This window comes from Orussus abietinus, unplaced genomic scaffold (assembly GCF_000612105.2).
Source record: "Orussus abietinus isolate OABI.00-Male unplaced genomic scaffold, Oabi_2.0 scaffold16, whole genome shotgun sequence".
NCBI lineage: Eukaryota > Metazoa > Arthropoda > Insecta > Hymenoptera > Orussidae > Orussus > Orussus abietinus.
The window spans coordinates 451128-478229 of record NW_019394714.1 but is presented as its reverse complement, the minus strand read 5'-3'; the positions used below and the strand labels follow the sequence as shown (position 1 = coordinate 478229).

At 47.9% G+C, this 27102-nt stretch overlaps 1 protein-coding gene across 8 annotated transcripts; it reads left to right on the top strand.

The window, feature by feature from the left end:
• Positions 1-1288: 1288 nt before the first annotated feature.
• Positions 1289-27073, top strand: LOC105696977. Of its 8 annotated transcripts, XM_012419871.1 has the most exons (15): positions 2296-2658; positions 2749-2871; positions 3018-3163; positions 3622-3722; positions 3994-4622; positions 4688-4766; positions 4938-5073; positions 5847-6012; positions 6221-6305; positions 7405-7499; positions 17126-17215; positions 23400-24193; positions 24320-24637; positions 24733-25063; positions 25250-27073. In XM_012419871.1, the coding sequence occupies exons 11-15, from the start codon at positions 17150-17152 to the stop codon at positions 25649-25651; spliced, it is 1911 nt and encodes a 636-aa protein (XP_012275294.1). In that variant the 5' UTR covers positions 2296-2658; positions 2749-2871; positions 3018-3163; positions 3622-3722; positions 3994-4622; positions 4688-4766; positions 4938-5073; positions 5847-6012; positions 6221-6305; positions 7405-7499; positions 17126-17149; the 3' UTR covers positions 25652-27073. The 8 variants fall into 8 exon arrangements, with proteins under 8 accessions (XP_012275296.1, XP_012275294.1, XP_012275300.1 ...); XM_012419873.2 differs by lacking the exons at positions 2296-2658; positions 2749-2871 and adding an exon at positions 1289-1859; XM_012419877.1 differs by having other exon boundaries at positions 2296-2871; positions 23412-24193.
• Positions 27074-27102: the final 29 nt, after the last annotated feature.

Below are 27102 nucleotides of genomic sequence, written 5' to 3'. Positions count from 1 at the left end.
GTCGTCCATCTTGCGACCTCCTTGGCACCGCTCCTTCCTGGCTGTTCCAATTCGAGTATACACGCGGACGATCCATTCGATTTTCTCGACACAATCGATTTCGGCTCCCGTGTTGTCGACCCGGGTGCTTTCCTCCGTCGCCTGGCATTTCGTCTTCACCTAACGGAGAAAGCCTTTACGTAATCGCTAACGAATTCGTTCACCTTTGCTCTCCACGTCGTTCAGGGTATTTGTCAATTTCCTGCGATTCAATTCAATGATCAATTCGCCGTCGAAGATCAAGGCGGACGACCCTGCGGAACGAGGGCCAGGGTCTTAATCGCTCCTTATCGCTTCTTATTAGAGCACGTGCTGACCGAGATCGATAACGCCTATTATAGGATCGCTGAAGGTGCTTTCAATTAATCACTTACGAGTGATTCTTCTTGTTTCGCTGATACTGGCCGATTCGCTTGCTCGTTATCAATTTAACGTTAATTTAGATCTTTCCGGTGGATTTGGTGTTTTAGTGGATTTTTCTTTTTTAGGCGCGCGGGCAATTTGTAAAGGAGTACTTTCTTCTGGGGAATACAACTCGACGCCGCTCACCTGGGGCGAAAGCAGAGAAGGAGCGACGACGAAACGGGGAAGAGAATGAGGTAAAGGAAGAGATTCCGCTCCAATACACACCAATGTGGATGCCATTCATCAGGGATGTTCCTCCCGGCATGGTTCACCGCTGGCAGGTATCGTTTCTCCTAATGGCGTCTTGTAACGACGTTAAAGAAGTCAAATGATAATATTAGTAATCCTAACGCGGGCAAACCCAACCTGTGATCATCGGTCCCAACGTGTGGTTACCCGATTTACTGGTAACTGCAGGGCGGTAATCGTTTATACACGGTATCATCGTCGCTCCTTTCAGCTCAGTTTAGCTCCTCCGGTCTTCGCGTCGTATTTTGGAGAGAAAAATAGTGTTCAGGCTGTGTGGAGAATTTATATCCTAAATCGTATCGTAGGGTAAAGTACTGCTAGTTAAACTGGAGACACGTGGACTGGGATTTCAACTGTGGTATAATTATGCTTCCAGGTACCAGCTGGGACCATGAAGAACTGACCAAACACCACGATGGTGAAGAATCAAGACCCATAGTACCATCCGATACCATGAAATATTGAGTATCGTGGGTTGGTTGCCTACTAAACACTACGATGGTGAAGTATCAGGACCCATAATACCATCCAATACCACGAAGTATCGAATGCCGTGGGTTGGTTGCCTACCAAACACCATTATGATGATGTATCACGATCCATCACATCCAATACCACGAAGTATCGAATGTCGTGGGTTGATAACCTACCAAACACCACGATGGTGAAGTATCACGACCCATAATACCATCCGATACCATGAAGTATTGAGTGTCGTGGGTTGGTGGCCTACCAAACACCATTATGATGAAGTATCACGATCCATCCCATCCAATACCACGAAGTATCGAATGTCGTGGGTTGATAGCCTACCAAACACCACGATGGTGAAGTATCACGACCCATAATACCATTCGATACCACGAAGTATCGAATGTCGTGGCCTAACAAACACCAGAACGCTGCCTCGCAGCAGCTCGTGCAGCTCCGGAGACGGCGTATGGACCTTGCGAACGGTCAAAGTCGTGGCCTACTTCACTTCCTGCCTTCGGAACTTTCTCCGAGGATCGTACGCTCCTCCGTGGAGGTTTCACGTTGAAGAGGACCGACCTGTCGGCGTTATTACGGACGTGCCTTACTCGCCGGCGGATCGATTACGTCTCGGCTGACCTCGAGCCTCGATCTCGCGGCCATTAGGGACGACCTGTAACGCAACGAGACCGGAGGTGCGTCAATTCCCTCCGAGGTTGGGTGCCGAAGTCCCTCGACGTCCACGTTGCAACCACCGGGTCCCGAACTGGACCGACCAACTTCCGGATACCTCTTTCTGCCAATCGGCTCCTCCTCGCTTTTTATCCTCCGTTTCGAGGCTCTTCTGGAAGTTAAGGGGATGTGAAAGTGGCATCCGAAAGCTCAATCGTTCATAAAACTTTTATACGAACTGGGTGTCTCAAATCGTTTCATACTTTATAACGCGAATGTGCAGACCCTAAGGTAGGTCCTGACACTCGGGAAATTTCATTTTTTCTAAACTATTTTTAAAATACCTATAAAGAAATTTTAAAAGAAATGAAATTTCATGAGTTTCAGGACCTTCCTTGTATGTTCCCTATTCACGTTGTGAAGTGACAAACTAATCGGTGGATCGAGTTGGGAGAAAAGTTTAATATACAAAATCTCTTCGGTGCCACTTTCACATCGCCTTAACTAGATCCTTCCGTCAGTTATCGGCCGATATTGGCTATCGGATCGAGGCTGCGTTTTTAAAACCCATTAACCAGGATTTGGATGGGACCCTATGCCGATTATGGCCTTCGATATGGCACAAAGGAACCACGGCTCCAGCCCACGAGGATGGGGAGGACACCTCGGTGAAAAGGAATGTGAGATGCCGGCGATACGATCGAGATCGCCGGAGATTTTATCGGGCACGATAGTAGGTCGTGTTCTACGTGAGGTGTAAACCGACTTTTGGATTTTTCCAAGCAGCCGAGCTTACGAGACGGGGCTCGCCGTAATCGCAAGGTCGGGACGCTCGCGGAAATCGATGCCAGCCGCTGAGGCGATTTTTCGATTTTTCAATTTTATACTCCTCGATCCCATCTCGGAAACTAGGTCTCGATTGGACGCGAGCGGATCCCAGGTCGTACGAAACCTAGGCGAAAGGATGCACTCGTTTCGAACTCTTTAACGATTTTCACACGGAATGTGGACTAGTTGAGCAGCGACCATACGCGGGTATAAATGTTAATTCATTCGGTTTAAGTAATGATGATTCTTTTTTTTTTTTTTTAATTAAAATTACAAATCAGATTGGATTTCCTTGAGATCTCTACGCTATGTTTTTAGGAGTATATTTAGTTTGGAATTTAATTTTGTTGCAGATCTTGGAGTATAGGGAGGATTTAGTGTATTAGTATTGAATCAACATGGATGTTGAACGACAAGAGGACGATGTCGATCTGCCGTCTAATCGATATCGCTATCATGGTTTTGCGTCAAGTTTCTGGATGCGAGATAACAATTGCAGGTAGGTAGAGACGACTGACCTCGAGGATGTTTTCGGAGCTAAGTGGACCAGGCCTTTCGGCGACTGTTCCTCGGTAATAAGGACTAAAGAAGCGATCGACGAAATGGCCAGGTCGTTCCGTGGCCGGTGTGCGCGAGAGTAATCCGGAATGGTGTCAATCGGCTTGCGGTAAGTCGGCTTCGATTTGGATGCTCACCTCGGCTCCGGTAAACTACCGGGCCTTCTTCGAGGAAGGGGAAGGAATTACCGACCCGGACAATTGTCGAAAGGTTTCGGTGCAGAGCAGAAAAGAGAGGAGAGCCTCTTGCCGATGCTCCTCTCGCTTCCTCTAATTTCGGACGCAACCTGAAAATGTTCGCTCAGAAATTTATCAGGCGATTTAAATCGTCGCATGGAACTTATTTTAGTTACTCCGTGTACTAAAAGTGTGTGAAATTTACAGAGATTATTAATTACAGGTGCAGGGCGCGGATATCCCGGCGCCGCCATTTTGGTACCGGTCGACTGTGTCGACTCTCCCTCTGATTTCGCAAAACGTCGCAAAATGGAAAACTCGTTGGTAAATTTATAAGTCGATTTAAGTAGTCGCAATGGATTAGTCATTTTGGTTACTTCTCTGGAAGTGTATGAAGTTAATAGGGATTATTAATTGCGGGTTGCAGAGTGCGGGCATCCCGGCGCCGCCCGACTCTCCCTCTGATTTCGCAAAACGTCGCAAAATTGAAAACTCGTTGGTAAATTTATATGTCGATTTAAGTAGTCGCAATGGATTAGTCATTTTGGTTACTTCTCTGGAAGTGTATGAAGTTAATAGGGATTATTAATTGCAGGTTGCAGAGTGCGGGCATCCCGGCGCCGCCATTTTGGTACCGCTCGACTTTGCCGACGCCCACGTTGCAAGCCGGTGGGAAATACTCGAAAAGTAGAAAGGCTCTCGATCGCGATGGCCGGCTACGCGCAACAAGTATTTGGAACGTTCCAATGGCCGAGTCTCTTCGAGCACCAGCCGTAAAATTGTGGCAGCCTCCACGACGAGGAGAGCGCCGTCACGGAAGAGACGCACCCTTAGCTGGCAAACAACTTTCCATGCCGGGGAAAAATCCCTCAATGGACCCGCTCCCTACCACGGGGTTCGATTTTTCAAGAGCATGGACTCCATCTTGACGGATCCCGCGAATTTGGGTCGCGGAAGTGGAGCCTCCCACGTGCAGCCATTTGTCGAAGACGGTGCACCAGGTATTAGGAATTCCTGGGTCAGCGATCCCACCCGATGACGAGTGAGTCACGTGAAACGTGGCCGCACGATTATCAAGTCTCACCGGAACGGGTCCGGTGAAAGTGAGCATTCGAGGGTGATCTCAATTTCTAAGGTCGCCATCTTGACGCCTAGGCGCTCCCCGGTCCGCTCCCGGAACCGCTCCAGGACGTTCCCGATCCTTTCAAGTCGACTCACGGTGAGGTGAGAATTTTCCTCCACTCCTAAAAGGAAAGATACCCATTCTGGATTTTTTGCCGGATTTTCAGGAAGCGAGCAAACTTGATATCATTTTCAAGGGAAGGACGTTATCACGAGGCCCTATGCGAGAAACGACTTGATGGACGTGTAAGTTTCTTTTTTCCTGCCAAGGTCTTTTGGAAAAGTCTGCCGAGTGGATATGGTTTCGTGTGTATATCTATTTTTCTTATTTATCCTTGGGGATATATTTTTCGATTGGCTTAGGGAGAAGCAGCCTTTACGAGAGCTCGCACCTGAAGTAGTCCCATCCTGTTTCAGATCCGGCGTGAACCATTCCGGATGTGCCATGTTGCGGCCGGTGAAAGTGAGTAGTCGGACGGCCAGGAAGGAGGGAAAGGCGTAGAGGGAGAAACGCCGGAGAATGGATCGACGAGGCATGCAAACAATATATTATGTGAGTATGTGCCACCGGACCACGTGGTGTGTATGTGCACCTCCACCAAAACCCCAGGAATCGTTCGAAAGTCCCAAAGGTGCACCAAACCGCACGTTTGCGTAGTTTATGCCGTGCACGATGCACGTCCATTGTCTATTCCTCGTGCATCACAAGATGCCCTGGCGTGGCTTAAACGGCAAATCACAATACATCCTTTCTTTATCAAGGAGGATAAAAATCGGCGAGTTTGGAAATCGATGGTAAATCTCTATTTTATTTACAGTCTGCGGTTCGAATGTCGCAGACCGGAGGCAGCCGGTGGAAAATCGGAGGAAAGGGAGAAAGTGATGAATCATCTCTCACGGATTTGTCCACCGTCATACGCTTTTTTACGGGGGATTTTTTATAGCCCTCGGTTGATCGCCGATACTTTTTACAAGTGGACAAACAGTTCGATCGGAACGGAGTCGAGGCTAGGACGCTTATATAAAATCCTCCGAAAATTTCCCCAATGAATATTTTACGACCGGTGATTAACCAGAAAGGAAGACAATTGAGAAAGGGGATTTATTAACCGTGGTGGATTTGAATTTTCTCTCATCTCCCCTGAAGGGAACTCTCCCATACATTTTTCTTTCCTCAAAAGAGAGGAACTTTCGCCGAATACAAACCTAGTCCAATTCTCCATGGTGCCTGATTCGGAGCAATTACAGTTTTTTTCATTTTCCAGAAGAGGTTTACACCTCACATCCGAAAGTAACCTGGTTAGCTATGAGAATTTCATGTTTTAGGGTCGCGGTGCTCTTTTGGGCCGCCTATCTCGGAAGGAAATCGCATCTTACGTGTCATGGACATCGAGACGATAATCGATGGACCAGTTGGCGTCTACGGGAGAAAATCCCGTGAATTTAATGGGCTCTTGATGGCACCTAGAGGTGTTCCTATCGCGATGGCCAGGTAACCGATCTCGCCAGCCGACGTGATCCACTTACGCATCCGATTTATTTCCCGGTGCTCCTAAACCGTCGCAAAGCTCCGTCTTTTTTCTTACTCATCATTTTTCTCTCTTACTCATCATTTTTCTTTCTTACTCATCATTTTTCTCTCTTACTCATCATTTTTCTTTCTTACTCATCATTTTTCTCTCTTACTCATCATTTTCCAGAACAACTCGTAGGCGTCCCTGGTGCCCCCGTGGAATACTTGGAGCATCGAGCAACATCCTTATCCCGTAATTCAGCGTAATTAAGGTGCGTGCATTACTGCCGTTGCGTGCACTATTTAGTGCTGTCGCTGTGCGCAGGAAAGCCGCACAATCGGTAATCATCGCGACTAATTAACGTCCTAGATGTTATTATCAGACTCCTCCAGGATCTTTCTATCTATTACCCATCTCGAGTCCTCGAATTCGAAAATCGACTTAGGTGGCGGGCACGCGAAATATCAAACTACTTTCTACAAGGATGTACCGCTAGTCGCTTGTCGAGTGTAAAAGGCTTATGGGTAACTGTTACGGGAAATTAAGTAAGGAATTTAGATTAGCAGAACTTCGCCCGATTTCCAAAGCAACCGCTCCGAATTTCGAGCTTCTCTGCAATGTAAAGCGCTCAAGTCAAGAGGCAGGGATATTATAAATTTAATATATTGTATTTCAATAAAACCTTCAATATGCACACGTACGATGAATTAACAATTACAGTTATTTATAAAAATAATCCACCGGGTGGATCTTATCTAGGTCCAGAATCGAAGGAAATGTAATGATAGATTTGTACTCTCGATTATGGGGATTGGACACGAGTGATGCAGGAAGGCTGGGATATTATAAATTTAATATATTGTATTTCAATAGAACCTTCAATATGCACACGTACGATGAATTAACAATTACAGTTATTTGTAAAAATAATCCACCGGGTGGATCTTATCTAGGTCCAGAATCGAAGGATATGTAATGATAGATTTGTACTCTCGATTATGGGGATTGGACACGAGTGATGGAGGAAGGTCATTTGGAAGTCTTTCTTGGGTATTTTTTTTTTTAAACGTTTCCTTTTAGAAAGACGCATTCAAACGTTAAAATACAACGAATAGGGGAACGGCGTAATGGTCAAGTAATGACGATGACGCCGGGGAAAACTTTCACGAATGGAGCCTAATCTCTGGGGACGTCCACCATAAAACTCCCATGGTCAACTCACGGTGACATAACTCTTAAAAAAGTATCCCCGACTAACGACGGTCTAATTCCTGTAGAGGGGAAAAAAACATGTCTAGGCATTTAGGGAACGGGACAAAAGTATCAACAAAATGTCCTTACTCTTTTTACAACGTTTCCTTTTATTTCAGGGTGGCGTTTGTCGCTCGTCGAGCCGAACAAACGTTTATGAAACTCGTGGGCGAGGAGCGCAATTGCATCGAGGTGAATTACGATCTTCGGCACGGTGAGGACTTTCTTTATTACCAATCGGAGCCCGAAGAGACGATGAGAAAGCAAAGTCGATATTCAGTGACCCGAAATTACGGATGAAGCATTGTTGGCTCGAGACGACGCCCACCCATTGTCCTCTCCTTGAAGATGCGAATTTACCGGACACTGTTAAGAGAAACGGCTTTCTGAACCTGGAATCCACATTGAGGCAGGAACAAAATTAACAGGCTCATTTTAATGTTTCCGTGATATAGACGCATGTGCATTTTTTTTTTTAAAAAACCAGGGCTGTTAAAAAAAAGTCAAGAAATTCCCAAAAATAACCATTTTAAGGTTTCTCAGGTTCTGGGAGGCTCTGAAAATTTCCCTAACGTCAGAGAACCCATTAGAGTAAAAAAATCCAAATTTCCACGGTTTCGGAATTATTTTATATTTTTGAACAGATCTTGTTTTTGTAAAAATAAGCCTGTTGATTTTATTTGAGCCACAAATTGGATTCCAGGTTGACACAGCCAAGAAAACAGCAATCAATTCATGAAACGTGTACCCTTAATTAATAATGCACTTGCAGATGCACGCTTTTGAATTTTTCAAACGCGGAATTCATGCGCGAGGTAACTACTCGTAAGGGAAAAGGCTCGAAACAATAATCCCGGGATTATTATTAATAATGCGGGTAGGAAAAAATGTGAAAAGCGAAACGAGGTAACGTTCGGACGGCGCCGTGAAACCGTCGAATTGTAGGATTTCGCCGGTAATTGCGAAAGAGGTGGTTAAACCAGGCGGGCGCTTATCAGCCGGTCGTCACCTGTGCGTTATCACCGCGTTGGGAAATCCGCGTTCCACATTATTCCGGGAAGCTTTTGTGCCTCTCGAGTCGTGGTGAAACCTTTGCCGACAGACGGTAGATTTCCCTCCTAGGAAATAACAGGTCCCCGAGGTCTCTTCATTACGTTTTATTCCTATTATTCCTCTAAGCTTCGCAAAGGAAGGAATTCCCTGAAAAGAGAAACCGTGTAAGAGGTGGAGGCGCGTCTCTAGGCGGGATAAAGAACTCTTGCGAGGGTTCATTCGCTCAGGAAATCCTGGATTTTAATGCTGGACGTCACCGAAACGTTATCAGGAAATTTAGTCGTCACTCGTTGCCGAAGCACGTTTGTTTATCAGTGCAATAATGGCGATCTGCTCTGAAGGAAGGAAGTCACTTCGCAGGCTGGAATCTTCCTTTAACTCTTCGCTTCTATTCTGGCCGTCGACCAGATCCGATTCTTCGGAGCTGATCGCGTTCCATCGATGAAAGTTCGACCTTCCTTCTCCTGGGCACCTTCCTTCGTCTGATAAGACGAATGCCAGAAATCTCAGCTGGTAGAACCAGTCGTCACTGTTCGAGGATGCATCCCCTTGACCCGATTCGTCGGTCCTAGGAATTCCAATTCCACGTCCAAGGCCGAGAGCTCGCCTTTGGTCCCAGAACCCCATCCTCGAGGATAACTTCGAAATCTCGGAGAAATTGCGCAATTTTTCCGCGCCCTCCTGACGTCACCGGCCATTCATGCCCAAGGAGACGTAGCTTTCTCGCGGATCTTGCTCCGTCGTGCGTAAGACCTCCAGGAAGTCCGGCTTGGCCTCCTTACTTCCTCGGCGATGCACCTTCGATCGCTAGGAAGAAATTAAAAATACCCGTCATCTCCATTTCCCACCAACACACGGACACAGCTACGAGCATCCGGGATTCTACTTACAAAATTAACGACCGTGACTATTACAAAATTTAATACACGCGTGCTGTGTCAATTCCTTACGTATAGTATCTGGAAAAAAATTCCCCAATTAAGGAATTCCCGGCTCATGAATTAATAATTGGTTTATGAATTAAAAATTTCTTTGGGAATTCATTGCAGTTTTTTTTTAAACAGACATGCGTCACCGTATGTATTCCTGTGTGGGCATGGGTATGATACATGTGTGGGGGTACTTTCGCCTCGTGTCAGTGACTTCCGGTCCCGGAAGTCGAATTCGTCCTCTCGTCAGGGCGGCGGCGATTCGCCTCGCTTTTTGCGTAATTGTGTCGCCGACAAAAAAAGAAAGAGAAAAGAAAGTCCTCGCCCAATCCACGCGTCAGCGTCCTCGGCTCCTTTCGGGGATCCCTCTTTCTTTCACCGGGTTTTTTATTTTTTATTTTTTCTTATTCACCGAACCCCACTCCTTTTGGAGCCGGCGGATTTCACTTCTGGGTCGGCCCGACACGTAGACAAAGGCGGTCTTTATGGGAACTCGAGAATCTCTCGCAAAAACTGCAAAGAATTCCCGCTAGAGAATGCGAGGGACGAAAATGGGGTTAATACAAAGAATAAGTACTCTTACCCCGTTAAAGAAATCTGAACTCATGAAACGTGTATTGCTCAAAGAAGAAAAAAAAAAGAAAAGAAAAAATCAACCTCAAGCTGAGTGAATCTTCGCCAAGTTGTAAGATCCGATATGGGTCCTCATTAGCATAAATCACCGAATTAAATTAGTAATTTTTATACAATTCTGTATAAAACTGGACACTTTTAAACGGTGAAACGGCGGATCCTTATGTTTAGAGACATTTCCATAGTTTTTTAATAAGCGCAGATTCGAGAAATCTTAATTTACATTGTCAGGAAGGTGACGGAGAGGATTTTTTACAGATACCCCTTTCAGGACGGAATAATGATTATCAACGGGGCGGATTAAGAAAATTCTCTTTTGAAGTGAGGAACACGGTAGGGGGGATTTTGGAAAGGTACCCTTCCTCCTGGGAAAAGTCGCGAGGGGTGTCCCGCAGGAAATGGCGGTTCTCGATTTCGAGGGGGATTTTTTAGGAGAAAGCGCGCGTCACGGGGGGAGGGGAGGGTATATATAGGACGCGTTTCCAATCCGACAGGGTCACACGACGAACGCGGTTGTCTGAAAGTGGCTGGAAGTCGAGATCCTCCGAGAGCCTCTCGCAGGGGCCTCCTCTCGGCGTTGACGAGCTCCCTGAAGAGTCGCCTCCCGGGGAACGTCGCGCCCCGTACTCGTCTCACCTTCGAGAGGAAAACAACCTCCTCGACTCCTTGCTCGTGCAAGGACGAGAACGGATACGCCAGTGCCAAGTGTTGTGTGCCAGGATTGGATTACCCAAGGTTTGTGCGCATCGCAAGAGCATTTCCGTTTGTCAGTGCTGGGGACCGATCCAAAGGGCGCAGTGAATAGCTCGTTTAGACTGATATTAATCCCTAGGACTATTATTTAATATCTCTCCAACTGGTGGGAGGTCCTCGTTTCGGTGTGTTCTCCTCTAAATTCATTCCCCAAGTGGACTCCTGCAGACGATATGTGATTATCCCCCTTCGGGAAATCCTGACTCGGAAAAAACAATATGGCCGCCGCTTTGCGGTGAGGACGCTATTCCACGTTCGCAAAAAGAGCTCTCGGTGATGCGTCTATTAGCCGCGGTTACACCTAGTTGGTTTGACCGATCCTATCGCCCCTTGCTCCGCGATTGTATAAAAAAAAAAAATGAGGCAAAAGCGAAGAAATTGAGGGAATATCTGGGAATATCACGAAGTGGGAGGTTATTTTGTACACGGGACACGGATAATTGTTTTTCATTGTTCAGACCACGAAGTAGTATCAGGGGATACATCGCCGTGTATAGAAGCTGTGTCTCTTTATACTATTTCATGATTCAGATTTGCTCAATGTGGATCGCGAATTATTGGCGAGTACACGAGGAGGCCCCTCGCAGTGATTTTTCAACCGACGAAATAGTCTGTAAAATTGTTGATTTTTCTTGAGAATCCTCGTAATTAGTGGGCCGATTTGTCGGGAGGAGGTCCCTCGATCTCGAGATTCCTCTTGGGAACGCGTTGAAAAGGCAAAAGGGTATGTGGGGTAGCGAGTCAGTGTGTCAACGTTCTCACGTCTCTCTTCGAGGCGTCCTTCCTCCTCCGGTTCTATGGCGAGAATAAGGCCGGTCGCGAGAGAGAAAGACGGATGGGGTCTTCCGTGAGACCGAGCGAGAAGGTACCAACCGGAAAAAGAGAGGCCCGTCTCGGAATCTAACCTCGCATCCGCGACCTCCTCGAGGTCCACGAAACGTCTTTTTTATTTTTTTACTCCAACCTCCGAGGAAACGTCGAAAAAAAAAGTGCGACGGAACAAATGCAAATAATCTCCCGCGTGAAACTCGCATCATCTCGCCGGGTGATTAAATTACAAGCGGCGGAATAATTAGCCCTGATCGCACCTAACGCATGTCGTATAACGGTACATTACGTCACGACACCTGTCCTGCACCTTATGGACAAAGGGCCGAGGGCTGCAGGAAACGGGGAGGTAAAAAAAAAAAGAAATAGAAAGAGGAGTGGCAGAATATCAGCCACCTTGCCACCTGATATCTGATTTCCGCGGAGCGGAAACCGGACTGCTTCTGGTTTCCTCCCTCGGCCTCTCTTCTGCTTTCTCTTCTGCTTTCTCTTCGTCCTTCGGTGCGAATCGGACCGGCCGAGCGCCGAGGCTGCCTCTTTTGTTAAGTTGATATGAAAGGGTCATTCTATATACATGAAATCTGAAAATATTTATATAACTTTTCTCCAAACAGGGTGCATGAAATAATTTCAAACATTTGTACGTCAGTTAAGTGATTATCCTTTGTTTTAATAGATATTTCTTTGATGCAATGGCATTTTTTTTTCTCGGTGTGTAGGACGCGTAGTATCTGGTCACGTGACAGATTGATGAATGGAGCGACCACGTGGTCGGCCGTCCATTCATGCGCCGTCCTTATCGCGATCCATTCAACTATTCGCTCGTATCGCAAAAGCCGCACGAGATACAGCTACGCGTTCTTTGGGACTATAAATAACTTTTACCTAAAAACAAACGCATGCAGTGAAAGTTACGGCTCGGCCGGAGCTCGAAGGGTAGAGGAAATAAAGGGGAAGATGGATGGGATAAAACGCTCCTTGGATGGAACGCCTTTCGTCGCTGAACGTACGAGTAAACTTGCATTTAAGCATTTGTCAATGGTAGAAAAAAGAAGAAAAAAAATACCGACATCGTGTCAAATTCAATTTTTCATCCGGGATTATTAAAACCGGTGATTAATCTTGTCGGTGGGAGGGTCCTTGACATTTTTCATCTTTCTTAAAACCCTTTGAGAAGGGAGTCCTTTTGACATACGGGCGAGATTCGTCGAGCCGTGCAAGCGATATTGGACCAAACGCCGGACGCGTGTAGGCTTCTCTACATTGAGGGAAAAGGGAAATCATCAATCCAAAGAATTTCTTTGAATGGCACCGAAGAAAGACATTCCGATAATCCAAAGATATATATCTATCCAAAGATAATATAAAAATATTTAGAAATTATTCCGTACTGCTAGGGGGGTATTTCGAAAAATCTTGTATAATTACGTCGATCGAGTTCCGAGATGCTTTTTTATCTCACCTTAATTCCACCGTGTTCCTTTTTTACGAGCCTTTCGGTGAACCAGAGTCTCATGAATCGTAATGGCGTTCAAGGTTAAGCGTCGCCGACCGCGGTTAATACTTGGGCGACTGACCGGGGGCACGCTTTCTCTAGTTCTCGAGATTTTCTCCTCGACCTCCGAGATTGTCCAAAGACCCTGTCGGCGTAAAAAATAGCCACGGATCACCGGAGACCCTAAGAATACCTTTTCCCTGGATTTTTCCCCGCGGGAATCGACGAAACCCCCATAAAAGAATCGCAATTATTTCCCGAGACGCTTAAATTTAGAAACCCAATTCCCAATGTCAGTCGTTGTGAAAATCGTAAAAACTTCCATAAAGAAATTTGTAAAGTATTTAAATATTACGGTGGTCCTTACTGAGAAGAGAAAAAAATATCCAGCCATAGGAATATATTATCAATTATAGGAATTGCATTATTTCCCTCGAGTAAACTTGAATATATTAGACGCGACGTTTCTTTGGTAATCGCGACGATTTTTTTCAGTGAAACAAGTGTTCTTTCAATTCATGAAATATCTCTTTGGTTAAATGAATTTCATAAAAGTTTCATAAACGAGACCTCTTTGACGCCTTAAATCCCGCGACATTTACGGTGCGTCTCGAGGGTGTCGATTAATTGCCAATTACTTGGTTTAGGCAAAAGGTGAGTTGATCCAAACGGACAAGATGGCGGCGGCGTCGGAGGGCGGAGGAAGTAGGCGAGATTTTCGAAAGCCGGCGAGGATTTGGGTCTCGGGAACGAGATTCTAGGTTGTCCGGGAAGCGACGGGGTCCATACTCTACAAGGCCCTGTTTTCGCGTCGCTAGGACCGCCTCTTGTGATCGGGGATTATTTTCGGGCCGCTTTCTCCTAATAGCGGGCGCCATCTTTCTTCGCCGGGCGACGCCACGGGCGTCCTTCACACGTTCTCCTTACATTCGGGTCGCCTTAATGTCGTTTACACCTCGACTCCCCCGGAATTCCTCGGCCCCCCGGATCGGAATCCCATTTGTCGACTATTTTCCCTTTATTCGCGTTTCTCACCTCCTCCGCGTCCGCGAGAAGTTTCACTTTTTATCAATTATATAACTAAAAGCGGATCGAAAAGTTTCCCCTCGGCCGAGATAGGTTAATCTCGTACGTTTAAATCCGGGGGCAGGATGCGCCTACTTTTCATAGCCCCGGCCCCGGGGAAAACGCGCTTAAGACTATTTATTGTCAGGGAATTTACCTGATTTGGATAATAAAGACGCCAAGTGCGCCGAAAGGGGGTCGCCTCGGGAATACCTCGAATTCCGCTTTCGAACGTCAACATCGCTTATAAATCGCTCGTGATTCCGAATACCCGGCTTTCCTCGGTAGCCTTTCCAGCGTTTTCACATTCTCGGGCGATTTGTCGTCCCGGAATGTGAAAATGTGAATTTATTCCCACTCGGTGGGGGGGCAGCACTTTCGCGCCGCCATTTTCTTTATCGCTCTTTCGATGTCCAGGAGCGAATATCGAAAATTGTTTTAAATCGACTTGTAAATCTCACTGCATGGGCATCGTCGACAATTGTTCGATTAAAAGCGTGTAGTACGCGGTAAGACCGGAGACACACGTTTCAGGAATTAATTAGACTTCCCTTTAACAGATTTCTTTCCCTCCCGGGTGGCGTAGGTTCAATTAATTGGGGAAATTGAATTCCATTCAGCTCCATTCAGGTGATAAAGGCACAAAGCGTCGGGAAAGGAGGCCGGAACGAAGATGCGAGCGCGATTCCTCTTTGAAGAATCTCCGGCTCGATCCGATAAATCCCCGGTAGTCCATGTCGGCCTCGAAGACGCGTCCCGGTTCTTTGATGCCCCGAAAAGCGCCGTCGAGTCCTCAGGGAAATCCCCGAAAAAAAGGAGGTAATATTTCCCGATGACTCGGTGAAAATTGTAGGGTGCTTTCCACCCTTCGTGGTTTCCTCTTCCTTACGATTTCCTCCAAGCCCACGGATATCGGGAAAGCGACGAGATAAATGTTAGAAGATATATTAAATGTAGAATATATATATAGAATATATATAAATTATTTGACATTCGTTAAAATAAGTCGAAGAATGGGAAGAGAAATGAGGGGGATGATGGAAGAAATTCCAGGATATCCAGGTCGAAATTCCTGGCAACGGGCAACCCTTACTCAACCACCCCTAACCTCGAAACGCCATTATCCCTCTGGGTTCTCGAATATCTCCCGACACGCCGCATCTGCCTGAAAAATGACTGGAATAAGCGCGACCACATCCTCCATACGTTTGTCTTTTGACGTTTTCATTAACGGGGATTCGGCTGCGCACTTAATCACGATATTTCGTTATGGCGTCGGATAATTTCGAGACGCGTCGAAAGTAATGGAGGTCAGCCCAATCTCGGATCACCTCGAGAAAGATATTCACCGTTGGAAATGGAAAAAAAAAAATGTAAAGGGAAGGAAAATGCAGATTTATAATATTTATAATATTTATAATATTTAGAATATTTTTAATACACTCGTGGGTGCGTTTAACGTGGGAGAAAAATGGGAAACGCGGTTCACTCGCACTTTCGAGCCTTATCTTGAGGTTATGTTGCCCCTTCGCCTTAATATCCTCGCGTGACGGAAGTTGCAGGCGAACCGACTTCCGGAATAACGTGGGTGGAAATTTAGGCCATTCCGTTAACGCGTTTGTAACTTCCCCATTGACACGTCGCGATTATGCAAATCGCTTTCGTCTACCTGCAGCTAATTTTATCTGTCCGACCCACTGCGTTGGAATTCTCGCGGAATTGCTGATAACCCCAGTCGCCTTTCCCCAGTTCGATAAGGAGTTAACGCCTGCATACTTGCGAGGTAAAAGTTCTGATTTTCGGGCGAGTGACAATTACACCGTACATTCTCGTACTTCCCAGTCGAGGATTAACATACTCGAGGAAAGCGGCGCCGAGTAGGTAAACCCTGAATACTAAAATAACGAGGGACCTAATCGCGCGAGATTTGCAAACGTCTAAACGAGATATCGAGTACAGTGGACTGTTTGCTCATCGGGGATGGAATCGAGTCTACAAGAACGTAGAATCGTAGTCTCGTTTCCAACTGGTCTGGGGGCGACTAGAATTCAATTTCCCGGTGGAGTGACGTGGGCGCGTCGGCATCACCCCGCTTAAAGGATTTTAGGCTCGCGGGAAGTTTCTCCCGGGTAAATTAATTCACTTGTCCTCGTATTATTCCTCCGTGGAGGGTCTGTCCTTGTCGCGCGACTTTCGATGCCGCAACGCCGTCTCTCTCTCTCTCTCCCTCCTGCGCTTCGCTCACCTGCGCGCGTCGGCGGGCGGGCGAGGAGTGCGGCGGCGCGGCGGAATGGTGGGGATATACCCAGGCTGAGTGGTGGGGGAAGGCCCGCATCGGGCCAGCGGGTGGTGGGGGAAGGCCCGCATCGGGCCAGCGGGTGGCCGGCAGCCGGGCCCGCTGGTGCGACAGTAGTGGGGGAACGTGCGAGCGATCGCGACCCTCAGTAGGTCAGTGGGACGTGGCTCTTAGCCGAGACGAATGCCTCCCGGACGGTCAGTCACTTAGCGGCGGCCAAGACAGCCACTTTGGGCCTTGAGTCCCGAAGACACCTGGGCTCGGACTCGATGTGCGAGTGACGAGCCAACCCCGGCCGGGCCGCGACGTTTCTCGCCTTCTGTCAGCCACGCACCCGACGACCATTTCTTCGGTGCAAGTATATCAGTGCTTCCGATAGGGTTGTCCCCTGACCCCTTTCCGCGCGCCCGGAATTTTCCCTCCCCTGAGACCGATGCAAAATCTGAAATTTTTTCGAGAAGTGATAAAAATCCAATTTAAAAAACGTTTAAAATCGAGCGTGCACCTGTCTACATAGACTCTTGGAAATTTCGGGTGGAACGACACCTGCCTTATCACTCGTTATCTCTCCCATTTTTATTCCGAAAGGAAAGGAAAATAAAAAAAAAATGTGTTTTGCGAAACCTGCCGAATTCGTTAACTTTTTTTTTTTTTTCCCGTTGGATTATTCAAGGATTACGGAGAATCTGAAATCGGGATTTATTCACGGTGACGAATTCGGCTGACGGTTCGTTCTTCTACTGCGTGGAAGTAATCGTTCCATTTTTTCGTGGTTTTTTTCTTTTCAGAAGGACGCACATCTCGGTGAGAAGATGGATGGGACGCGGGGCAGTATACGAAAGATAGCCCTCTCCACCCTAGTGTCGCTATTACTGGTCGTAAGTACACCATCGAGTGCGTCGAGTGCTCTTCACTTGCATGACTATTGCCGTACCGTTCGTATCTGCACCGCGAAATAAATGGACAATTGACCGAACCAAAGGAATATTTTAATTCAAAGAATAATTACTTGGCTCGAGTGGCCTCAAATGATATTAAATCATCATCAATCAATAATTAAAATAAAGTAAATTTCATGAATTACTCGTGTGGGATTTTAATGCGTGTCCCGAAATGCATAAAGGGTTTTGTTGTTGTTGTTTTTGTTTTTTTTTTTAATGTTTGCGAAAAACGTTGCAATCAATTCGGTTCTTATCGAGCGCCGACTGGACATTATTATCACTTGTCCGGGAAAAAGGTACCGAGGGGGGCAAGAAGCTTAACTAGGATTCGTTACGATTGGTAGCGTCACAAATGACTGTTGCATTCGCAAGAAAAAGAAGGAGGACGAAAACGAGATTCCTTGTGAACAAGGTCTCGTTAACTTGCAGCGGTTCTTCTCCCGTGGCTCATCTCGATGCGCCCGGGATGAGGACGAAGAAGCTGCTGCCACGTCCCCCAGGATCGCGTTCTACGAGATACCGCGTAATCTCATAAAACCTCGAAATTGATCACCGAGTCGAGTGCCGTAAAAGGGGAAATAATCCGACTAGAGGAAAATACAGATATCCCCGCGGCGTTTATTCGCTAATTAGCTATTCGCTAAATAGAGAACTCGACACGGATTGGGAGAAACGGCCATAATCGGCGCCTTTATCGTACACTAAAAATGAACCGTTCGTAGTCATGCACCGTTAACGATATGTAATTAAACCACCGGACCGAAAATAGTAGAACCAAGGGGCGGAGCAAAAACGCCGTGAATCCAGAAAGACCGAAGGAAAGAAACAGAAAAAATACCACGAACTTGTACGACATTTTTCCATATCAAAAAGTGGATGTCTGGGGCTCGGGACACCGAGAGAAGGAACAAAAAGAAAAAAAGTGTTGATCGACATAATGCGAAGTACCCACCGCGACAACGAAATCCTGCGGTCAAGTATGTCGAAATTCGTTTAGATCTACGTCAATTTTATCAGTGGAATAATTGTCTCTTACAATTGTATACGATTCAAGCAATCATTTTTCTTTCGGTTAACTTAATTTTTTTTATAGTAACTCTGTAACGTCTCGCTCGATATCAATTTTTCATCTCGATGAGATAATTGTTTTTTTTTTTTTTAAATTGTATGCGATTTAGGTTATATTTTTTTTTATTTCTTTCGGCTAATTTAATTTTTAGAGTAACTCTGTAACGTCTCGCCTGATGTCAATGTTTCATCTCGACGAGATAATTTCTGTTTTTCTTTTTTTTTTTAAATTGAATGCGATTTAGGTTACATTTTTTTTTCTATTTCCTTCGGTTAACTTAATTTTTTAGAGTAACTCTGTAACGTCTCGCTCGAGCTGGGCGCGTTTCCGTCGTTGCTCGAGTTTCCCCCGATAGGCTTCGATTACGTAACTAGGGATATACTCCAGGAAGAGGATCCTCCAGGTAGCCCTCGCTCGTCCTGGCTTGCCGGTTGACACTGTAAGCGAGCCGCCGAACCGAAGATAGTGGGTCACTGCGCCGGACGCAATGCCCTCTTTCGACTAAAGTCCCGCGCTATGCTCTCTCTGTCGCACTGCGCGCGGCAAAGCGCGAGCGGCGTCGCGCCAGTGTCCCGGCTCGCGCACCGGAGTATCGAGTTCTTTCCTCGGCGGCTTTCTTTCCCGAGAAACGTCGCCGGTCTTGCCTTTACGCAGCCTATGGCACAACCAAGGACACCTCTCGCCGGTTTGTTTATCTCGGGCACGGCCTAACGAGGGCGCCGTCGCTCTAATTGGCCGATACGAAGATTATTTTCGGCCCGAAGCTCCGGAGTATCCTTAGAGGTTATTCCCACTCGGGAAATCCTGGATCTTACTGCCCGGAATCCACGTGGATATTCCCTGGAAATCGTTGGAAATCGTGGGTAGCGACGCGCGCGCCACGTGCGTGACGTGACGCTAACCGACACTAACTAGGCTAACGTGCAGGAACTCCCGCGTTTGCGATTACTCCAAAGATGGCGGCCTTTTTGAACGCCCGGCTTCCCGGAGAGAAAGTAAAACCGAGCAACAAAGCCCTCGACACACCCACCGACCGCGCTAACGATTCCTCCTAGAATCCCGCGGTAGTCCACTTTTCTTTTCGGCGCTTTGAGGTTACATCGAGGTTATAAATGATCGATTAAGTGTGCCGGGGTTGGATCCTTCCTGGGGAGTTTCTTTCTCTTCTTTTTCTTCCCCACTCACCGTTGGTGGCCTACCACGAGTGATTCGTCAGGCAGGGTCATCGATTTTACTCCCCCGTGGAAGGAATAAAGGAACTCGGTAGTTCCTCGGCTACTCGGGGAACATCCAAGGGTCCCTAAATTAAATCCATGAAAAGTAGCCTTGAGTTCTAGGATTTGGGGAAAACTTAATGGAAATTGGAACGATCCGTGGGAGGACAGTGCGGTTTTGGAAACAGGCCATTAGGAGAGAAGATTGCCCGAATAGGGGGAATTCCTAACCTCTCCCGTGGGAATTCGGTCGCGAGGCTCGAACAGGTGCAAGGGGGTCCTTTTTCATCTTCCTATTCGGACCTGGGACCGTTTTAGGGGCCTTTGCAGCTTTCGAGAAACCTCGCGCGGGACTCTCGACGAGCTCTCCCGTGACTCGGCGGTTCCTCCATTTTTCCCGCAATTAACCTGTCGAGGGCCTCGCTCGCCCTCACTCCTTTCGGGAAAAAGTTAATTCCCCGCGTTTTCCCCTCGAGTTTCTCGAAGAAAACCCCCGTCACGGTCCTCCTTCCGCCCGTGAAACCGGCGACCGTCAAAGGACCGTCCTTCCGCTTCTTGCGCTTTTCCGATTAGCCGCCATCTTGCTTTTTGCTCGCCTTCTTCCGACGCTCTCGTTCGCTCGTGGAGGCGAGATCCCTTCTTACCTCGGGTTTCTTCTCGCGGTTCAACGTAATTGCACCTCTCCTCCTTCCATTTTATCAAGCCTGGACACAATTGACGGGCTCCGCGGGAAATAATCAAACGGCGACGCCCGCAATCGCGTTGCGCAACGGCCGCCATCTTGCGGTGAACCGCGAGCCACGCTTACCGACTCGAGCCTCGCGAATCGCGATTTATTCATCGACTATTCATCCTTATCGACTCCGATACACGTTATTGGACTCTAAAAAAAGACTCCTATAATTCCCACAGAGAGTTTACCGGGATTTTCTCCGGTCGCGCGTTAATGGCGAGGCGGTTATCCGGTGCAGGCCTCCTTGTCGTCTCTTAACCTCGAGTTTCTACATCGAATCGCCGACTAAATTACCCTTTATGTCTGAATCTAAATTAAGTGGGGCATGGCTGCCCCCCTAGGCCCCTTTTCCCATCCCGATTCTCACGTTTTGTCTTCCTTTCAGCGATAATCGCCGGGCTTAACTCGTCCGCCTCCCCCTCTTCGGGGATTTGCATCGAATCGGGGCGAAATTCCGGGGGGACTGCTCGCGATTTCTCATTTTCTCCCTGAAATTCCTAAGAGATTTCCTTAATCGAGTTCCCTCGGGGGATACTCATTGCTTTTGGAATGCGGCCGATGACTAATTACCCTTGGCAGTTTTTTTGGGGAAAGAAAAATCCATCAGCTGCTGTTCTTATGGATGTATATGGCGTCTTGGGGAGGGTATCGCATCTTAAATTCCGGAAATCATTTTTATCCTGCTTCGGCCTGATTCCTTTGTCAAGTCAATGGCATCTTCCGTGAGACATACGAGTCGCATAAGTGTCTGTACACGCGCGTCCCGCCCTACTTTTTCGCCGCCATATATAGCCGCGACACGGGCGCGTTACGACTCGGGTTTTCTCTTCGTAAAATCTTTTCCTATCTTTTCAAGAGCGCGAAAGACTGCCAGCCCGCGAAACAGTTTGCTTTCTAAACGGGAGACGAGCCCGATTAAAAGGCCCCTTTCTTTCCTTACGTCGCACGATTGTCCGATTTCACCGGCGAGACTTCGTAATTCTTTTCTTTCTTCTCTTTTTCTTTCCCCGCCGTACGTGAAAACCGCCGCTCGATTAAACAATGGCTCTGTAAAATTCCGAGCCGACGTAGAAACTCTAATTATTCCATGTTAAGATCAAGAGGAGGGAGATAGAATTAAAATATTTTTCTTCCCGCCGTACGGGAAAATCGCTCGATTAAAGGATGGCTCTAAAAATCCGAGCACGCGTTGGGAATTATTGATAAAAATGTTAAATCGAGAATATCGGAGTTTGAAATTCAGCGGGCTATATGGGACGTTTATTCTTCGTCGGTGAAAGTGAACGTTGCATATGGCCGGCGACAATGGGGGGGAAAAAAAAAAGTGAAATCAAAAGGGGAGGTCGACTTCCGGTTCGGCCATTTCTCGACCGTTTTCACCTCCTCGCACTTTGGTTTCGACACGTCGTTGAATGACGTCCTCGTCATGCTCGTCAGTTCCGAAAATTGGGGCAAAATGTGGAGGGTCCGTCGAGCGATGAATTACATATGAATTACATTACAATTACCCTGGATGAAAAATAAAAATGGCGTACAGAGAGGAAAAGAAAAAAAAGAAGTCTTAAGGCCAGGCACTAGGGCCTTTCGTAACGATTTATGTAAAGGTCGTTAGAGCACAGTTGTACATATACAGTTACTCTTGACATTTCCAGTCCACCTTTTCCGAAATCTCGCGCAACGGGCTCGCGTCTCTAGGTCCGAAAAATAAAAAGGCCCTTGCCTGTTTTTTCCTCCTCCCAGGGACATAATAGTGAGAAAATTAAAATCCGTTAAGACCCGACGTCGTCGTTATTAATGACTCTCAGCGGCAAAGTCGATCGGGCAATTAATTCGATCGGTCGGCCGATCGAATCAGGACTGCGAATGTGGAGCGCATCGACGTCACCGATTCTTCTTTTTTTTTTTCTTTTTTTTTCTCTTTCAGAATATTAATAACATTCCTCCAATTATCGGCGATGGGCGATTAAAGTCCCTCGCAAAGTCGGTAGGATCATTGCCGAGGATCCTCGGAGTTTGTATTTATTTAATTAACATTATCGCCGCAGTTGACAATGATTTTTATCAGGGCACGCACACGTTCGACCTAACCTAGAATGCGAAGTCGCCCAGGGGCGTTGGTCGATCCGACGTCCACCTGGAAGTAATTCTGGCCTGCGGCTGACAGTAGGCGTTTTTGTTTATTGATTTTTATTTTTTTCTTCTTATCAAGCAGCTTTTCAAATATTCATTTACTCAGGGTGGGCCTTATCAATCAGCGTTCGGCCGTTGATATATGTGCCCATAATTATGAAAGTGGTCTATGTCATATATTTTTTGTTTCGAAATTACATTGAATTAATTTTGTTTGAAATAATATGGCGTGAAATAACTGATAAGCTCATTTTTTTTTTTTTTAATTTTGACTTAGACCACTTTCATAATTATGGGCACATATACACACGTTATTAAGGTGAAGTGAAACCCGTCGGGGAGCTTGATCGACGTCGGTAAAAATGTTTCTTCTAAATACCTGCGTTGAATTATATTGCACTAAATGGCATACTCCATCTGTCGTCTTCGTAAATTAATTACAAAGTGTATTACTATTTCTATAGTCGAATGATTTAAGGGGTGCTTCGCTTAACCTTAACACCTTGCCGATTTGACCGGCCCGCGGATTGATATTCCGCGTTTAATTCCGCGAGGCCCGACACCTGCGGAATCCTCGATAAGGCCTCGTTCGTAGCCGCGACTTCGACTTTCGAAATCAGCCCCTCTCGTGGAATCCGTTCATTGTCATTCCGGAAAGACCCGCTCGGGCATTCCGTACCGTTCGGAGCGTTAAAAAGGAGAGAACGAGGGTCGCGTCGCTTCCAGTGCCAGAAATTCTGGTGTCTCTCCGTTATAACGCTTTCCGGGGCTTCCGGTTTCGACACGTCCCTGTCTTTCGAAATCCCCGGCAAGGCTAACCGATGATAAAACTCGCGCCTCGAAATGGCGACTCTCCTAAAAGTACCCATATATATATATCACTTAAACAACGCGATCATTGCATAAATTATTTAATTATCGGCGACGTAATGGTTTCGTTGTTTCGTAGTATCGGTAAGTGTCTAATGAGAGAAGTCGGGATTTCAGGGTGTGAGGAGCGAGGCCCCGTTGGTGGACAGTAGCGCCCTTCCCCTGGAGCACCGATCGGTGTACGGACCTCCTGCTCAATATGGGGCCCCCCAGTCCCACGGGCCCGAGGACAACTGGCCCCTGGCCTCGCCGGACACCCCGCAGATCAAGCACCTGCAGGTGCAGTGCGAGAAGACGCACATGCGAGTTAACATCGAGTTCGACCGGCCCTTCTACGGGATGATCTTCAGCAAGGGCTTCTACTCGGATTCGCACTGCGTCCACCTTAAGCCAGGAACCGGCCACCTGAGCGCGACCTTCGAGATCTTCCTCAACTCCTGCGGGATGAGCTCCTCGGCGAACCATAACGTAGCGGCCTATGGCACCCCGACACCCTCGGGCAGCTACGTCGAGAACACAATAATCGTTCAATACGACCCGTACGTCCAGGAGGTCTGGGACCAGGCCCGGAAGCTGCGCTGCACCTGGTACGACCTGTACGAGAAGGCCGTCACCTTCAGGCCCTTCCAGGTCGACATGCTCCACGCGGTCACCGCCAACTTCCTCGGAGACAATCTGCAGTGCTGGATGCAGATCCAGGTCGGCAAGGGACCCTGGGCCTCCGAGGTCTCCGGCATCGTCAAGATAGGGCAGACCATGACCATGGTCCTCGCCATCAAGGACGACGAGAACAAGTTCGACATGCTCGTCAGGAACTGCGTGGCTCACGACGGGAAGAGGGCTCCCATCCAGCTGGTGGATCAGAGAGGCTGCGTGGTCCGGCCGAAGATCATGTCCAGGTGAGTCCTCGAGGAAGTTGCTGGCTTTTACCTAAATTTCTTCACGGACCTTTTCAAGATATTTCATTAGAAAAGATATGAAATTTCGGTGTTCAGAGGGTAACCGAGGGTGGGTCTCTCTTCCAGGTTCCAGAAGATCAAGAACTTCGGACCCAGCGCGTCCGTCGTCAGCTTCGCCTACTTCCAGGCCTTCAAGTTCCCCGACAGCATGAACGTGCACTTCCAGTGCGTTATACAGGTGTGCAGGTACAACTGCCCCGAGCCAAAGTGTGGGCACCCTGGTCTGGAGTATGGGGCACCAACGGCTGGACTATCCCAGGACTACGGTGCACCCGTTCATCAGGGTCTCTCCTCGGATTACGGTGCACCTCCGGTTCCGGAATACGGGGTGCCTCCTGCATATCCTGATCCTCGGCACCCTAGCGGTCCTGCCGGCGCCTACAGGTGACGACTCGTTCCCCTTTCTCCCTAAAATGGTTTAAATGGTCCCTAATCGAAGAGTACGCTTAATGAAATAATCCTTTCTCCCCTTCTTCCAGCGAGCCGAACCCTGACGTGGTCCCGGCTCCTCAGGCCCAGACTTCGTCTTCCTCGCCAAGTTCCACTCCTGGGGACGCCACGGCCAGCAGTTCCCCTCAGAGCCCCCAGGACAACATCCACTTGCCCCCGCCACCTCTTCCGGGTCATCCCGCGGCGGCATATCAGACCGTGAAGAGGAAGGGCACCGTCGGCTCCGAGGAGCAGGAAGGCAACCTGGCTACTCTAGGTGGTCGACCTAGGTCGGTGGAAGGACTCGCAGCCGAGCTCAGAGGCGCCAGGAAACGGAGGTCCTCCGACCTGGACCTGGATCATCCGTTGACCGACGACTCGGTGAGAAATCCTGAATTTGGAGTCCTCCTTCCCACCGACCATACCTTGTTACAGTTACTTAACAATGGAATAACGTGACATATTAAAAAGATACATTGATATCACGTAATGTCGGAGTTTATTTTGTTAGGTGGGTCGGAGGTAGAGGTAGGTCATGATCTAATCGGTGTCCGATGATTTCAGCAGAGCTTGTACCATACCGTGAGCCTGATCTCGAGCCACGTGTACAAAAGAGCGGCGCAGGAGATGACGGACGTGAACACCTCCAGGATAATCCAGGTGGTAGCGCCCGGGGACGTGAACTTCGCCCTGGGGACGACCAACACCAGCAACGACACCACCGTCGTCATCCAGAATGCCAACTCGGCCACGGATCCGGAAACGATCTGCATGTCTCTCCCCGGCTTCGTGGGGGGCCTGGTGATGCTGCTCCTGGTGGTGGTCGTCGCCTCCCTCGTGGCGGCCTTCCTCTTCCTCCGCGTCCGGGCGGTCGACCGGAAGAACGCCAGCTTGAACAATCCCGCCTATGTTCATCCCGCCTTCGTCCAGGAGAATTGCAATCCCGAGTACGTGAAGGGAGCGAACTGATGGAGAACTGGGAAGGAGGTCGACACGTGGACGACTCCGGGGAATCCTGGGGAGGCTCTTGACCGGGATCAGGATCCTCGGGGAAGAGCAAGGATCGAGAGTCGGAACGTAGATGAGGATCCCGGTGTACTTCGGGAAGGAAGTTCGGTCCCTGATGGGCCATGACGAGTCAGGGTCTCGGTGGGACCAGGGTTCCTCTCCTTCGACGCTCTCGGTGCCTTCTCGTCCGCTGTCTTTCCTCTTCGTCTCCACGGAAGCGTCCGGCAAAGTTTGAGGGTCGTTAGCGCCAGCGAGGTAGTCTCTAATCGAGGATCAACGCGCGATTAGAGCTTATCAGACGGTTCTTCAAATCGCTATCGGACTAGGATTTTAATCTCCGGTTAGCTTAATCTCTGGGCAACTGGAGTTGCACCGAGTCGGGATTAACTGATCGGAGTTTAGCGAGGTACTCTCTAATCGAGGATCAACGCGCGATTAGAGCATATCGTTCTTCAAATCGCTATCGGACTAGGATTTTAATCTCCGGTTAGCTTAATCTCTGGGCAACTGGAGTTGCACCGAGTCGAGATTAACTGATCGGAGTTTAGACATTTCACGACTATCGCGGTTGGCGCAATCGGCCTTTGGGACCGGATCGAGGGCCGGCTTGTAAATAAAGGTTCGATTGTTTCTCGCTCGAATGTCGAGGAAGAGAGAGAGAAAGAGAAACTTGGAGAGATACTTCCGGAGAACGGTGTACATATGCCGCAAGAAATTAGTGCGTTTTCCGGGAGATTAACGAGTTAGACGGTCGCGTCCGCCGAACGCCAACGCTGCTACCATTACTCTCGTCGACCTTACAATTATTTATACCACTACTAGCATCTCCCCCGTCCCGACTAATGCCCCATATCCATCTCGAGAACCTCCAGCGGATTCTAGAAAGAGGATATGAAAGAAATTGTACATTTTTTAGGAACGGTCGAGGGTGCGCTCGAGGTTCTCCCTCGGAGCTTCCTACCCCTTCAGTGATAAAAAAAAAGAATTCTACAAAATGTGCGCCGGTGAAGAGAGTCGTATCGAAGGGGTTGAGCTCCGACCGAAGACCCCTCTATTTTATTTATTTCTCCCCTCCTTCCCCTCCATTTTCCAAAATCCCCCCACCGACTAATGCGGCAACGGGTCGTGAGTTTCGAAAGCATGGCTCGGTGCCACCTAACTTTAACTTATTCTCGAAATTGCAGACCCGTTCTGCTCGTTCCCTCCTTCTACGTCGGAAGGTTTTACCCTACCTAGGAATTACCCTCGATAATGTATTCCCCGACCCGGGAATATGTCTCGTGTACATGTTAAAGACACGCATCCACTCGTCGAACACGAAACGAGTTAACATTCGCGGATCGACTTTGAAGTACTACATTTATGATTATTTTCATATTTCACATTAAAATGCTAATTTTTATTTATATACA

Bases quoted from the DNA above. Each gene is read 5' to 3' on its own strand.
- LOC105696977 (XM_012419873.2), top strand. From the start codon at position 17,150: ATGGATGGGACGCGGGGCAGTATACGAAAGATAGCCCTCTCCACCCTA. The intron at 17,216-23,399 runs GTAAGTACACCA...TAATGAGAGAAG, and splicing joins TAGTGTCGCTATTACTGGTC to TCGGGATTTCAGGGTGTGAG. The intron at 24,638-24,732 runs GTGACGACTCGT...CCCTTCTTCCAG, and splicing joins GGTCCTGCCGGCGCCTACAG to CGAGCCGAACCCTGACGTGG.